Source organism: Camelina sativa, chromosome 15, assembly GCF_000633955.1.
Source record: "Camelina sativa cultivar DH55 chromosome 15, Cs, whole genome shotgun sequence".
NCBI classification, from domain to species: Eukaryota; Viridiplantae; Streptophyta; class Magnoliopsida; order Brassicales; family Brassicaceae; genus Camelina; species Camelina sativa.
In genome coordinates, this window is record NC_025699.1 from 3,483,413 (window position 1) to 3,500,234 (window position 16,822).

Sequence of the window (16,822 nt, forward strand, 5' to 3'; positions counted from 1 at the left end):
ATGTTAGGACTATATTGTCTTTTTGACATAGCCACCAATCAAAGTCGTAGTCGACTAGAAAAGCGAACTAAACGGAATAATGTAATTTGTTTTCATTGGAATAAGATATTTGTTTGCTATGTGAATGTGAATTTGTACAATCAACCCCTATATGGCTATATCACTCATCATAATGGGTTCCACTAGACCATAATAAGACATAATCGACAACGCATCCTATATATAGTTATATACATCTGAGTTTAAGATATCAAACTAAATAAGATTGTAGTTCGTTCGTTCCTTAGCATTACTTCTGTTTTAACGATTCCATTGGTTAAAATTGTTACACAATTTTCAAACATGTGAAATTAAGATTGCGCAACATCAAGCGGTAAGTATTAATAAAGACCATAACAAGTTAACAACGTCTCTGTTATTTAAAAAGCAAGCTATACTAGAAGTGCTATGCATAAAACTATCTACCAGTACTAACGATATGAGCTTGAAGAAACCTCCGAGCAAGACGAGAAAGTATTCGAGGTCGAGGCTCTATCGGATGAAACATAACCTACAACACTTATTCCAAGATCATCCCTCGAAGAATCTGAGAATCCCCAATTTTCATCAATCCGTGGAACATCCTCTTCACCGTTTAAATATTTAAGCACCGTTCTCATCGATGGTCGAGATTTTGGTTTCTGATGACAACATAGTAGTCCAACAGCAAGAGCTAATTTAGCCTCTATACCATTGAAGCTAGATCCGAGTTTCTGATCCACGGCGCTAAGTATCCCACCATTTGTGTGAAACTCCATGACCCAATCAGCTAAGAAGAAGTCCCCAACTGAGTTCGTTGGTCTATTCCCACAAACGATTTCTAACAACAAAACGCCAAACGCGAAAACGTCAGACGCGGTTGAGCCTTTGCCGTTACGTGTCAGCTCAGGCGCCATGTAACCTAAAGTACCAACGACTTTCGTGGTTTGCGATAGCGTTCCGCGTTCATATATAAAGCCTAGCGAGTCCAAAATCCCCCAATTTAGCGTTCATATCTTCATCAATAAGAACATTGCTAGCTTTCACGTCTCTATGAATCACAATTTGTTCCCATTCTTCGTGAAGATACAACAGACCTGACGCGATTCCCTTTATGATCTCGAAACGTACGTCCCACGGCATAACGACGCCGTTTCTTCTCGGTGTTTTGTACAGCAGCGAGTCGAGGCTCCCGTTGGGGACATAATCGTAAACTAACAAAAGGTCGTTTTTGTGTTTACACCATCCTTGAAGATTCACGAGGTTTTTGTGACCTAACCTTCCTAAACTCTCGATCTCTGCTACAAATTCTCTAACACCTTGTAAGCTATTTGAAGTTATCTTCTTCACTGCGATCGGACCCGAAGAAGATAGGTTTCCTCTGTAAACAATCCCAAATCCTCCAGTACCAATGATCTCACTCTCTTTGAATCTCTTCGTTGCTAAGTAGAGATCTCTGTATTTGAATCTATGAGGATAATCAATCTCCCAATCCTCTAAAATCTCATCCTCTTGGATTTGCCTTTTGTACATGACAAATACAAACAGTAACACAAGCAAGACCACTGTAACGACCGATAACGCTACAATCAAAGCAACGACTTGAGAAGTGTAACCTTTCTTGTGACGCAAGCTTGTATTTGGAGGTGGAGGATCAGGAAGTTGCTCGAGATGAAGCCAGTCCGCCTTTGGGTTTTCTCCACAGCTAGCAAAACTCCAACCCATTACATAGTGAGCACTAGACTGGTCTTTCCCAGTCGCGGCTGTGAACCCTACGTACATTTCCTCCTCCACGATCCCCGTCAGCTCTGAAACTCGCCGCGAGATCAGAGGCTTTTCGGGTTTTGACTCTAGTCGCGTCGGATAGATTGTAACGTTTAAGATTTCGCTGGATCCGNATTTTCTATTTCCTTCTCTTGAAAATGCTATAAAAATGATCCAATCAAGCTGTTACGTATGGAAAGAATATGGAACGGACGGACATGTTAGTCTTATCTTCTGTCAATCTCATTTCGTAAAGTCTCAAATATCAATCTCTCATCGCATGCCAGGTATTCACACTTTAATTACATCAAAGTTTAAAGAACGAGTCATCATGTTAGGACTATATTGTCTTTTTGACATAGCCACCAATCAAAGTCGTAGTCGACTAGAAAAGCGAACTAAACGGAATAATGTAATTTGTTTTCATTGGAATAAGATATTTGTTTGCTATGTGAATGTGAATTTGTACAATCAACCCCTATATGGCTATATCACTCATCATAATGGGTTCCACTAGACCATAATAAGACATAATCGACAACGCATCCTATATATAGTTATATACATCTGAGTTTAAGATATCAAACTAAATAAGATTGTAGTTCGTTCGTTCCTTAGCATTACTTCTGTTTTAACGATTCCATTGGTTAAAATTGTTACACAATTTTCAAACATGTGAAATTAAGATTGCGCAACATCAAGCGGTAAGTATTAATAAAGACCATAACAAGTTAACAACGTCTCTGTTATTTAAAAAGCAAGCTATACTAGAAGTGCTATGCATAAAACTATCTACCAGTACTAACGATATGAGCTTGAAGAAACCTCCGAGCAAGACGAGAAAGTATTCGAGGTCGAGGCTCTATCGGATGAAACATAACCTACAACACTTATTCCAAGATCATCCCTCGAAGAATCTGAGAATCCCCAATTTTCATCAATCCGTGGAACATCCTCTTCACCGTTTAAATATTTAAGCACCGTTCTCATCGATGGTCGAGATTTTGGTTTCTGATGACAACATAGTAGTCCAACAGCAAGAGCTAATTTAGCCTCTATACCATTGAAGCTAGATCCGAGTTTCTGATCCACGGCGCTAAGTATCCCACCATTTGTGTGAAACTCCATGACCCAATCAGCTAAGAAGAAGTCCCCAACTGAGTTCGTTGGTCTATTCCCACAAACGATTTCTAACAACAAAACGCCAAACGCGAAAACGTCAGACGCGGTTGAGCCTTTGCCGTTACGTGTCAGCTCAGGCGCCATGTAACCTAAAGTACCAACGACTTTCGTGGTTTGCGATAGCGTTCCGCGTTCATATATAAAGCCTAGCGAGTCCAAAATCCCCCAATTTAGCGTTCATATCTTCATCAATAAGAACATTGCTAGCTTTCACGTCTCTATGAATCACAATTTGTTCCCATTCTTCGTGAAGATACAACAGACCTGACGCGATTCCCTTTATGATCTCGAAACGTACGTCCCACGGCATAACGACGCCGTTTCTTCTCGGTGTTTTGTACAGCAGCGAGTCGAGGCTCCCGTTGGGGACATAATCGTAAACTAACAAAAGGTCGTTTTTGTGTTTACACCATCCTTGAAGATTCACGAGGTTTTTGTGACCTAACCTTCCTAAACTCTCGATCTCTGCTACAAATTCTCTAACACCTTGTAAGCTATTTGAAGTTATCTTCTTCACTGCGATCGGACCCGAAGAAGATAGGTTTCCTCTGTAAACAATCCCAAATCCTCCAGTACCAATGATCTCACTCTCTTTGAATCTCTTCGTTGCTAAGTAGAGATCTCTGTATTTGAATCTATGAGGATAATCAATCTCCCAATCCTCTAAAATCTCATCCTCTTGGATTTGCCTTTTGTACATGACAAATACAAACAGTAACACAAGCAAGACCACTGTAACGACCGATAACGCTACAATCAAAGCAACGACTTGAGAAGTGTAACCTTTCTTGTGACGCAAGCTTGTATTTGGAGGTGGAGGATCAGGAAGTTGCTCGAGATGAAGCCAGTCCGCCTTTGGGTTTTCTCCACAGCTAGCAAAACTCCAACCCATTACATAGTGAGCACTAGACTGGTCTTTCCCAGTCGCGGCTGTGAACCCTACGTACATTTCCTCCTCCACGATCCCCGTCAGCTCCGAAACTCGCCGCGAGATCAGAGGCTTTTCGGGTTTTGACTCTAGTCGCGTTGGATAGATTGTAACGTTTAAGATTTCGCTGGATCCGTCGTAGTCGACGTGAACTCTGATTGGTTCGCCGCTATCGAGCTGAAAATCCTCTTTTCGATCAGCGGTCTCGTAATAGATGAGCGGCTCTTGAACATCGGAGGAGAGATTGTTGAAATTAAGACCGATGTGGTTTCCTCTTCTGTCGGCACCGTCTTTAAATCCTTGTACCGTGTCGAATTCCAAAGCGAACACGTGATTGGATTGGTTCCCGTTGTTGTATCTGTTCAAAAGCCCTAAATACTGAGCTGATTCGGCTCCGGGACGATTAGGGGTCGGAGAAAGTGTGAACGTGAATCCAAAACCACCGTTTCCGGGACTTGAAGGGTTTATGACAAAGACAAAAGAGGAGCTAAAGGAACATAGTTTGAATTTGGTTGAGTTGGTGTAGTCACGCAATCTAATCGGTTCGCGGTAAAACGCTGTTCCAGTGGCGTTGTGGGTCCGATTAGTTAGCCTAAGAAGACCATTGTCGTGTTGGATTGTCGAAGCTCCTTCTGTTTGAATTGCCGTTTGGTTTCCTTTGAAACCTTTGAATGTGAATTTTGCTGCTGTTGTGGCGTCAACAGGAACAGAACATTTAAAAATGTTTGATGATAGAATTAGAAAGAGCAAAAGCATGAAGGAGGTTATGAATCTTGATATGCCCATGGGGAGTATCTTGAACTTTTGACTTTGATTTTATGAAGTAAAAGATAAGATTTGAGTTTAAGGAAGTCTAAGTATGGACATCTTTTTATGCTCTCTCAACGAATAATGAAGTAGAATTGTTCAAAGTCAAGGTCTTTTGGACTATTTGTGTGGTCGGTTTTTGTGATTTTGTAAGGAGAAGACGACTTTCATGATATTCACGTAAATGCGTATTAATACTTTTACAAGATAAAATTGACACCAAAAAAAATGACAAAACAAACTAGTTGACTTATTACGTAGTGAAGAGACCGCAAAATCTGACCCTTATTTTGATTGTTTTTTTTAAATGTCATTTGTTTTTCTGACCCTTATTCCATCTATCATTCTTTTTTCGAAATTGTTTTGTTTGTAGTGAGGAAATAATTGGTGGAGAGTGTTCGTGGACTTTTAAAACCAGTTGGAAGACTTATTGAAAGATATCTAATATATAATTAGTGGAGCTATTTAACAAAGTTTGTTTTAAGATTTTAATTTGTATTTAGATGAAATACATTCAAAAGTTTATTATATATTATTTTAATAAAAAAATATATTCAAAATTTTCAAATCCAACTGTTTTGTTTACATTTGAAATTTGTACGAGAATACTCATTTAAGTAGTTATTAAAAAATATAAAATTCCTTCATATATTTAAAATAACTATGTATTTGAGGATAATCACTAATTTCCATGATGAAAATCCATTCTTTAACAAGCTTTGATTTTTTTTTTATGTCATCTATCTAATTTCCTAAGGGATTTTTGATTTTTTTTAATAAATGTTTTGATCCTAGGATAGTAGACTAAGTAGAGTTTGTTTGCGAGTAACATCCAATTAAGGATGTTCTTGGTCTCTGGGGATATTTATCCTGTGGAAGTCTTGCCTACATGGCTTGGCGGAGGAGACGGGCCCTCCGTAAATGTTTGTCTGATCTTTTGTTTTATTAAAAATAATAAATGATTATGTAGTTAAGATGCGGATATTATTATGGGAAAATTATAAATAAAGGATCTTTTTCCAAAAATTTGGCCATCTACATTTTTTTTTCAAAAGTTTGGCCAAATAGGTTTTATGATATAAAATTAGCCAATTATGCCCTTAATTGTTTTTTCAGATATATTTTGTAGATTTTTTGTCTCCTGAAATTAAAAAAACATAGATTAATCGGGATATATTTCATATATTTCTCTCCTGTTTTTTCTTCTTCATAAAACCGAAACCAAAAAAAAGGTTTTGGGCTTCATCGAGTGGGCCTAAATTGTTGTTTTGGGTTATGACAAAATAAGGTTTAATTTCACGATTGGAAACTAATGAAGGTAATCGCGACAAACCCTTCCGCCGTATCTCACCATCGTGACAATCTCGTCGTCACCATCTCACCGTCGTCTCTCACCATCGTCACCATCTCACCGTCGTTCCATCTTGACCATCTCACCGTCGTCTTTCTCAATCGTCACCATCTCTCTCCATCTTCACCATCCTCCGCCGATTTCTTCACCGTCTTCCGCCGTCTATCCATCTGCTTCTTAGTCGTTTTGGTGGTCTCCTCTTCACTATCTCAAGCTCAATCCGGTTGAATTTCTCTTCTCTATTGCTCCTTGTCGATCGAATTGGGTAAGTTAATTTGTGTATTTTTTTTTGCATGTTTAAATTTTGTCCTTGTTTAATCTCGATTTCAATCTAGAATTGTCCAATGATAAGTAAATTATCAAATGTTCAGTTTGGATTTCTCTTAATCATGACTCCATATTTATCGAATTTGGTATGTTTAATTGTGGAATTTTTTTGCTAGTTTTTAACTTTTTTCTTTTGTAATCTCTATTTCAATCCAGAATTCAAATGAACATCAAAGGTTTTTATAGAACATCATAGTTTTAGATCCGTTTAGCATATTGACCATATAATTCTTGATTTTTTTAGCTTGTGGATTATTATTTTTTGTTTTCTATTGACTTTAAAGTGTAAATTGTGTACCAGGGTTGATGAAACAAGATCGATAAAGCTAGTTAACAAGAACAAGAGTGATGATGGGAACAGTAGTGAACATTTTTTGTGAACGATAAGGTTAGTGAAAAAGTTTGCTTCAATCTCTTGCTTTTTCTTATGAGTTCTTCATTTTTTCTTTTTCTTAGTTTGTTTGATTCTAAGTAGGGTGATATGAGCTTAGATATGAGTGATTAGGGTGTTGATTGAAGCGTATCCACACTTGTAGCAGCAACAGATTGTAACATTGTTTTGTTTTTATCATCATTTAGTTAAAAAGTTTGCATACATCTCTTGATTTTAGCTGTGTTTGAGAAAGTTTGCATTAATCATATGGATTTATTGACTGCTTCTCTATATCAGTCATGACCCTCTTTATATTCTCTTTGCAGTCAATTATATTTGTCAGAGATTGACCTTGGCTGAGAGCAGAATTGGATCATAAGGAGCTTTTGTCAATGTCCTCAACAAAAGCACCATCAGATTCTGATACAAGTAAGAACCGTGATTTTTTTTTTAAAATCGTATCTCGTTTGTTCTTTTTTTTTTTTCAAGTTCCTGTTTGCATCTAAATGATTAGTAGTCTTAGTTTTCATTTATGCTTTGCACTTAAAAGGTTTGCGTATGTTACTTGTGAATCATTTTATTCAACTGTGAATTATTTTTTGGGTTTTATATATCTGGAATCACGGTTTGGTTCCATTTTGCATATGTTATTGTTTTTAAAATCATGTGTTGCATCTAAATGATTAATAAACAAAGTTTTTTTGTTCTTAAATCATAGCTTTAGTAATCTGTATTTTCTTAAACTAAATGCTTGTTTGGTAGGAATTATATCTTGTTTGTTGACCTTATAAGCATTATATTTACACAAATACATTATCTCAAGAAATTGAGTAAGCATCATCTCACGGTTTGCTTCCTTTTTGCGTATGTTGCATCCAAATGATTAATAAACAAAAACAGATTTTTTTTCTTCTTAAATCATAGCTTTAGTAATCTTTAGTGTTTGACTCTATTGGTTCTATTGGGCTTATGGATTGACTCTATTGGTTCTATGGACTTATAAATCATACTTTTAGTAATCTGTTTTTTTTTTTTTTGCAAAATTGAAGTCTCATATCTTTGTTGATTTATTTCAGTTTTGGCTAATTTATACTAATTCATTTTTTACTTTTCTCGGCAGGAATGGAAAAGAAGTACCCTAAACGGCTTATGGAAGATGGAAGCGAGCCACAAGTTGGGCAGATAAATAACACTTGTCGAATGTCAATCTTACACAAAATCAAGAAGGCATTACCAGAAGAGTATGAGATTGTGAAGGGTGATCCAGTTTTCGCATCTGTATTTGCATTGTATGAGAATGGTCTTGGGTACTCAGCTCGGTTGATACACAGCATCATGTGTAGGCAGTTGGTGACTAAGAGAAGACATGAGCTGTGGTTTGTGTTTGGTAAGAAGCCGCTTAGATTCTCAATGCAAGAATTCCATGCAGTTACTGGTCTTAAGTACTCAGCCGATTTCAGTCATGATTCAGAGAGTTGGACAGATGATAATGGGTTTTGGAGCAAATTGTTGAAGAGAGGTGGTATCATTACCATTCAAAACTTGATGAAGACCCACCTTGAAGCAGCTCCATCATGGAGAAAACAAGAAGATAGAATTCGGTTTGTGTATGTTTGTGTGATTGCTGGGTTGGTAGTGGCTAAGGATGAGAAGAAAGCTATACCACATTCATACATCAAGCTGGTCATGGATCTAGAGAAGGTTAGGACTTATCCTTGGGGTCTTGTAGCTTTTGACCATTTAGTTAGCTCTATAGTGGAAGCAAGAAAGAAACTGAAGAACCCCATTAGTTACATCCTCAATGGTTTCTCATATGCTCTTCAAGTTTGGGTTATGGAAGCCATTCCTCTCATTGGACAACTTATGGGAGAGAAGATTGACACAGAGATTACACTTAGCCGAATCTCTAATTGGAAAGGTGCTGCTAAAGTATCATATGATGAGCTCTTCCTTTAAGAGAAATCAATTAGACACAAGGTCAGTTGACTTCTTCTTTTTTCTTTTAAGTTTAAATTCGAATACATTGAGTTTTTTTTTTGAATTGGTTTCTTTGTTTTTGTTTGTCAGGATGTTGTTTATCCATGCATTTCCTCCACTGGAAACTTTGATGTATTGGAGTCCATTGAATTTATGAGGGGTGATGAAATTGAAGATTGTGAAGTGGACAACTTGGAAGCTTTGATCAGATCTGACTATGATTTTGGAGATCATATTTGGGAGAGTGTCGAAGGATATGGTGTGGANAAAATCGTATCTCGTTTGTTCTTTTCTTTTTTTATTTCAAGTTCCTGTTTGCATCTTAATGATTAGTAGTCTTAGTTTTCATTTTTTGCCAGATAAAAAAGGTTTGTGTATGTTACTTGTGAATCCTTTTATTCAACTGTGAATTATTTTTTGGGTTTTATATATCTGGAATCACGGACTCTATTGGTTCTATTGGGCTTATGGACTGACTCTATTGGTTCTATGGACTTATAAATCATACTTTTAGTAATCTGTTTTTTTTTGTTTTGCAAAATTGAAGTCTTTTATCTTTGTTGATTTATTTCAGTTTTGGCTAATATATACTAAATAATTTTTTACTTTTCTCGGCAGGAATGGAAAAGAAGTACCCTAAACGGCTTATGGAAGATGGAAGCGAGCCACAAGTTGGGCAGATAAATAACACTTGTCGAATGTCAATCTTACACAAAATCAAGAAGGCATTACCAGAAGAGTATGAGATTGTGAAGGGTGATCCAATTTTCGCATCTGTATTTGCATTGTATGAGAATGGTCTTGGGTACTCAGCTCGGTTGATACACAGCATCATGTGTAGGCAGTTGGTGACTAAGAGAAGACATGAGCTGTGGTTTGTGTTTGGTAAGAAGCCGCTTAGATTCTCAATGCAAGAATTCCATGCAGTTACTGGTCTTAAGTACTCAGCCGATTTCAGTCATGATTCAGAGAGTTGGACAGATGATAATGGGTTTTGGAGCAAATTGTTGAAGAGAGGTGGTATCATTACCATTCAAAACTTGATGAAGACCCACCTTGAAGCAGCTCCATCATGGAGAAAACAAGAAGATAGAATTCGGTTTGTGTATGTTTGTGTGATTGCTGGGTTGGTAGTGGCTAAGGATGAGAAGAAAGCTATACCACATTCATACATCAAGCTGGTCATGGATCTAGAGAAGGTTAGGACTTATCCTTGGGGTCTTGTAGCTTTTGACCATTTAGTTAGCTCTATAGTGGAAGCAAGAAAGAAACTGAAGAACCCCATTAGTTACATCCTCAATGGTTTCTCATATGCTCTTCAAGTTTGGGTTATGGAAGCCATTCCTCTTATTGGACAACTTATGGGAGAGAAGATTGACACAGAGATTACACTTAGCCGAATCTCTAATTGGAAAGGTGCTGCTAAAGTATCATATGATGAGCTCCTCCTTTTAGAGAAATCAATTGGACACAAGGTCAGTTGACTTCTTCTTTTTTCTTTTAAGTTTAAATTCGAATACATTGAGTTTTTTTTTTAATTAGTTTCTTTGTTTTTGTTTTGTCAGGATGTTGTTTATTCATGCATTTCCTCCACTGGAAACTTTGATATATTGCAGTCCATTGAATTTTTGAGGGGTGATGAAATTGAAGATTGTGAAGTGGACAACTTGGAAGCTTTGATCAGATCTGACTATGATTTTGGAGATCATATTTGGGAGAGTGTCGAAGGATATGGTGTGGAAGATGATAACATTGAGGATGCTGGTGTGGAACAATCTCAGACTGTTGGAGGGGACAATGAAGTTTCGGTTGGAGAGGAGAGTGGTCAGAAGCAAGCTGATATCCCAGAAGTGTCTAGCTTGAAGAAGAGGAAGAAGAAGCTAGTTGACCATGGAGCAGAGACACGGAAAAGAATGGTCTTAAATCAGAGAGCATCAACTTCACATTGTTCTTGTGGAGATGATATGAAGCGGTTCTTTAAGGAGTTGATTGACTCTTCTTTCAAGAGCTTCACAGAGACCTTTGGAGAACGATTGCTAACTTTGGAGAAAGATGTATCAGATATCAAGGCCTTGATATCCAGACCAGCAGCAGTGGATCCTAAGCCAGCAGTAGTGGATCCTAAGCCACCAGTAGTGGATCCTAGTCCATCACGAGTGAAGCCCAAAACTTCGGTACGTAAGAAGTAGCTCAAAGCCTTGTTCGATTGTAATATGTTGTGTGGTCTTTCCTTTTTGTTGTATCCTTGTTTGTATGTGTATGTTGTAAACATAATTTATGTGTTGTAACCTTATGTGTCATAATTTATGTGTTGTAAGTTTAACTAAAGCCTTTCATTATTTTTTGTTTATTTTTGACAGGTTGAACTGTTTGATTTAGGTAATCTATTGATAGACCTCAATGTAGATACACAAGACTATCTAAAGAACACAGTAGGACACTTATCTCAAAAGTCTGTTGTGTCCGGATTTGATCCTACACTGAGTCCCAAAGACGCGGGTAAAGATGAACCGGATGCGGTGTTGACTTTATAAGAAGATGATATGATGTCTTTGCTTTCTGTATTTTGTTGTTATGCTTAACACTTTTTGTTAGTCTTGTTTTTTGTACTCTGGTTTTAATGAAAGTTTGATTGAAAGAAAACTCCAACAAGGAATTACAAAACACATGAGTGAAAGTTTGATTGAAAGAAAACACCATCAATGAATTTCAAAACAAATGAGTCTACTAATCGAAAATAAAAACCATCAAACACCATCATTCATCACAAAGGTCCTGCCGTGAAACACAACCCACGAATTTCAAAACAAATGAGTCTATTAATCGAAAATAAAAACCATCAAACACCATCATTCAAAAGCAGCTACCGTGAAACACAACCCAGAAGCTACCTGAAACATAACGAGTACCGTAAATATAAATGAAATCAAAAATTCAAAAACAGGAATCTTAAGTTGATGCACTAACCATTGTTATATCACGATATCACAGGTCGTTCTGTTATGCCCTTCTTTGCCACACCGCGCACACTTATGTCTCTTTGACCCTTGTGAGTTTTGTGATGATTTTATCTTGTCTTCAGCGGATTCATATCTTCTTTTTCTTCGCCGTCCTGGATGTCTTCTTGTTTCAGGTGGTCGAACTTTTGCATCTTCAACATGCTGTGGGACTCGCCATTCTTCTTCAGGAACACCTATTGGATTAATAGTTTCCTCATATTGCGATCTCCATGCAGTAGTGGTATACACATCATCAGCATAAGGATATAGATCCTTGCCTATATCAAAAGCTCCTTTTATAGCATGTCTACAAGGGAGTTTTTGGATGCTGAACTTTCCACATGAACAAGTCCTTCTTTCTAAGTCAACAATGTAGTCTACTCCATTACCTTTAACCTGGATCTGCGATCTGCTCATCAAATAACCGTTCATGAATTTACCTTTCACTATTCTTCTTGAAATCTTTTTCTCCACCTCAACAGTTAAAGGATCTTTATGCTTTGCACTTAACTCTCTACTCTCATAAAACCAGCGTGTCATCATTTCTCTGATGCTGTCTAACAAAGGAATTATTGGATACTCTCTGGGTGTCCTCAAAGCAGCATTGATTGATTCAGCTGCATTGTTGGTGTTAATATCATACCTATAACCCGGAAAATGACAGCGAGCCCATTTTGTCACATCGGCTTCCTCTAGATAACTTCCAATAGCAGGACTAATATTATTAATTCGCCCAAACTCTTTCTCAAACTCAGCAACTCTATAAGCTTTTGATGCTTTTGCAACCTTACCAGCGACACCTCTGCCCTTATGATATGTTATCACATTACTAATCAAGTGGTGGATGCAAATACCATGTTTAGCCAATGGATAGATGTTTCCAATTGATTTAGCAATCGATGTAGCTCTATCTGACACAAATGATAAACCTTCTTCATCAGCTATAACCATCTTAAGTTGCATAAAAAACCACTCCCATGAACAATCATTCTCAGAATCAGCAATTCCAAATGCGATTGGATACAAATTGGAGTTACCATCTACAGCTGTAGCAACTAGGAGAACCCCTTTGTATTTATTCTTCAAAAATGTACCATCAACTACTATCACTTTCCGCATTGACTTGTAGAACCCTCTTGTTGATTGACCAAAAGAAATAAATAGATATTTAAATCTTCCCTCAAAGTCAATTTCATAATTCGTGAACGTACCAGGATTCGCTTCTTGTAGCATGTGCAAGTATTTTGGAATCTTAGCATAACTTTTCTCAGGAATTCCTCTAACTTCGTTAACTGCATACTCCCGAGACTCCCAAGCTTGGTGATATGTTAGCTCGCAGCCGTACCTTGAACGAATAATATTAACTATATCATTCGGTTTAGGACCTTCCTTCACACCCTCATAGCTTTGCTTAATGAGATGTCCAATTGTTCTTGCAGATGGAGTCCTACAAAATGAGTTTTTTTTTGAAGGGGCACATGTATGGTTACCCACAAACTTGTTGATTTTGAAATATGTAGACGCTTGTAAACACTCAGCCCGGAGACGCCAGTTACAAACACTATCAATGCAGCGTATACACCACCATCTCTTATCAGATTTTGTAATCCTGTAGTCGCAGTTATATTTCATTGCATACATTTCCATAGTAGCCTGTAAAGCTTCCTTACTGCTGAAATATTCACCCTTTTTTACCATTGAATCTTCCAACTTAAAACCAGCAGCATCAACAAGATTAGCATCAGTATGCTTTTCTAATACATCATTAGTCGGCTTTGGTGAATTCCTTGAAATAACACCTACTGATTTTCCCACATCAACTTCCACATTACAACCATCGCTACTATCAACTGGGAACTTATTCAGATCGAACTGGACTTTACTCCTATCACCTTCATCAACTACTCTTTTGAAAGTAACACACAACCGAATCATGTTTATCTTTTTCAGATATGCAAGAAAATTTTTCATACCTCTATCATTTGTCACAACAACAGGAGGACAATCAACTTTAACCTCTGTGGGTAGATAACTGAATTCCACATCAAACATATTTTGCTCTATTTCATAGTCTTCTGAAACCATAACCTTCAACTCTTCAAGAGATGTAGTGGGTTGCAAAGTCAGTAATCTAGCACGTTTTTCTTCATCATCAATAAATCTCCACTCCTTCTTGGCATCCAGTGTCCATACACCACAAGTAACATAGATTTGCATCATGAACAGGTAAGTGAAAGCTTTTGTGGAAGGTGGAAGAGATGGTGATCGATCACGTTAAGGTATAATGTCGATTTTTCTTAATTTGTTTATCTTCTAAATAATTTAGAATACGCATTCTAAAATGTATTAGAACAAATCTAAACAATAATTACGAAATCTTAACCATAAATTAAGAATATTTAAAAAATATTTAAAATTATTCACTTTCCTTATTTAATTTATTTTCTTTCTATTTTAGGGTATTCTAAGGTTTACAGATTACAAATTCTAAAAATTTCTATGATATATCTTCTACTTCTTTTAGTATATAGGGTAAAACGTAGAAAACGAATTCTGAATTGATGTAGAATGAAGAAAAACGTAGAATACATATTCTTAATTTTGTAGAACATACAAAATTGAGGTTATGAAATTTTTAGAACAAATTTTCCGTCTAAACTTCTTAGAACATGTACAAACTGTAGAACGAACAATCTAAATGTTTCAGAAAGAGAAAAAATCGTAGAAAGTCTATTCTAAACAATTTAGACCAGAAATCAGCAATTTACAAACTGATTTTTGACACCCAAAACATTTTTTTTTCAAATTTTTTTTTTAACAGTTGTATACTAACATGGGTTTTCTAGTTTGTTTATTGGTTCAAATTTTTCAAAACTTCATTATTTCTACTAATAGGGGCATTTTCGTCACAATTGACAATCTTGAAAAAAAGGTGTAGATGGCCAAATTTTTGGAAAAAGATCCTTTATTTATATTTTTCCCTATTATTATAATTTGAAGTGTCTTTTGTCTGATTTATATTTGGCTTATGTTATATGTGTGTTTGCAGTTGTCTTTTGTTTAATATAATTACCGAGCGTTGATTCATTCATTACCGAGTGGAAGTATGTATGGTGTGCATTTTATTAACGTTTGTTAATTTGTATGGGGGTTGTTGGATAAGATTCAACTAGAGGGGAGAAGAAACAATATGATATAAGAGATGAGACGAAGTTGCTGAAGAATCAATAGGTATTAAAAACACTTAGGGAAATAGAGGTTTTATAAAGTAAAAAAACTAAAGGGAATGAGAGAAACTCTATAAATAAGGTGAAGTCCCTCAAGGTGAGAGACGTGATGGCATTCATGATACAGTGAATAGTTGAACTAGCGAAGTTTATGTATGATTAATGATGTATTTAGATAATTTTATATAATTATTAATTTATATTATTCAGGAACCATATATTTACAAAGAATTTTCAAAAAAATTATTATCTTATTATATTATCGAATAGTGTTCAAAATTACACTAATTCCAATTTGGAATCGGAAAAATGTATTAATTTATAAATGTTATTAATTTATCGAGTATTAATTTATAGAGGTATCACTGTATTTGGATTGTTGTCCAGAATATATTTAACCTTTTTGCATATTTTATTTATTCCCAAATATCTCTTACTTTGTGGGTTTCGTTTGTCTATGGTACTAATCCAGACTAGGTGCTCAATTATTGTTTCTTCTCTGCTCTCATTTTTTTTAATAAAAGATTTCCTATATCTTTTATGAAAAGATTCTACACATACAGTTCGACTTAATTGTGTGTGTTTTTTTGTTGGGGGAGTAAAACCAAGATAAAATGCTTAGTTGCACTATTTGAAATCTTACATTTTCTTTTAGAAATGGAAATGGTTATATATTGAGTTTTTTTTCTTTCAATTACATGTATATAATCAGGTTTGAAAATCTTGTTTCTTATCTCATATGAACAAAAGAAAGAAACCTGACACTAGCTTTCATGAATTAGCTGTAAATTTATACACATACAGTTCGACTTAATTGTGTGTGTGTGTTTTTTTTTTGTTGGGGGAGTAAAACCAAGATAAAATGCTTAGTTGCACTATTTGAAATCTTACATTTTATTTTAGAAATGGAAATGGTTATATATTGAGTTTTTTTTTTCTTTCAATTATATGTATATAATCAGGTTTGAAAATCTTGTTTCTTATCTCATATGAACAAAAGAAAGAAACCTGAATTTATACACGCGTCTTTCGTAACCAACAAAAATTTGTTTTAACTCTATAGATAATTTTCTAGACGTACCGATTACCTTAACAAAATTTTGTATACACGAACCGACTAACATGCATATACGTACCATATTGGATTGATTACATCAACAAATGTAAACTAGCGAAAATTCTTATTAATTGTTGTAGTTCCGATAGTTTGAGAACTTTTACAACTTCAGTTACTTTTTCGACTTTAAGCAGTTTAACTCTTATATCGACTAGCTAGTTTCCCACATGAATAAAAAAATCATTGCTTGTTGTACTTTTTTTAATTTTTTTTACCTATTCTAACTGGATCGGAGTATCATTTTTAGAAGATTATATTGCTTACAAAAGGTGGACGATATAATTATGATTATTTATAGTTGTTGTAAATGTCGATTAGTTAGAGGAATGCCAAAATTTGATGTTAAGGTTTTACATTTAGATCGTATATGTTTCTGAATTCTGATGTTATTTTCCTATGTAAACTAAAGTTATCACTGTAGAATGAGAGGAAAGGCGATGGTAAAACTGGTGTAAGTAGTAGTCATCGTAATCATATGGAATTTCTAAGTGAGAGATGCGATGCCACCATGAGTTAGTTGTATCTTCAAACCTAAAAATACGTAAGAAGAAAACAGGAAATAACCGGTGACATTTAGGATCTTATCTTCTTTTGTTGAGAATCGAGTGCTGCTCAGGTTTCATCTTGGTTCAGCTCGAGAAAAAAAACTTGCGAGACTCAAATCACAAACACGATCCAACAATATTAATCATGAAAGTGGTGAACTATCTGTATGTATTTTTTTTTTTTTTTTTTTTTTTTTTTTTTTTTTT

General features: G+C 35.8%; 1 protein-coding gene and 2 pseudogenes across 1 annotated transcript; all 3 read right to left on the reverse strand.

Annotated features, from left to right (window-relative positions):
* On the reverse strand, positions 351-2,112 carry LOC104745039 (annotated as a pseudogene).
* LOC109129316 lies at positions 2,464-4,726 on the reverse strand (annotated as a pseudogene).
* LOC104748069 lies at positions 11,577-13,778 on the reverse strand. The gene is made up of 4 exons (XM_010469764.1): positions 12,764-13,778; positions 12,581-12,667; positions 11,871-12,418; positions 11,577-11,618 (listed from the first exon to the last, which is right to left on the reverse strand). Exons 1-4 carry the CDS (start codon positions 13,776-13,778, stop codon positions 11,577-11,579), a joined length of 1,692 nt encoding a protein of 563 aa, XP_010468066.1.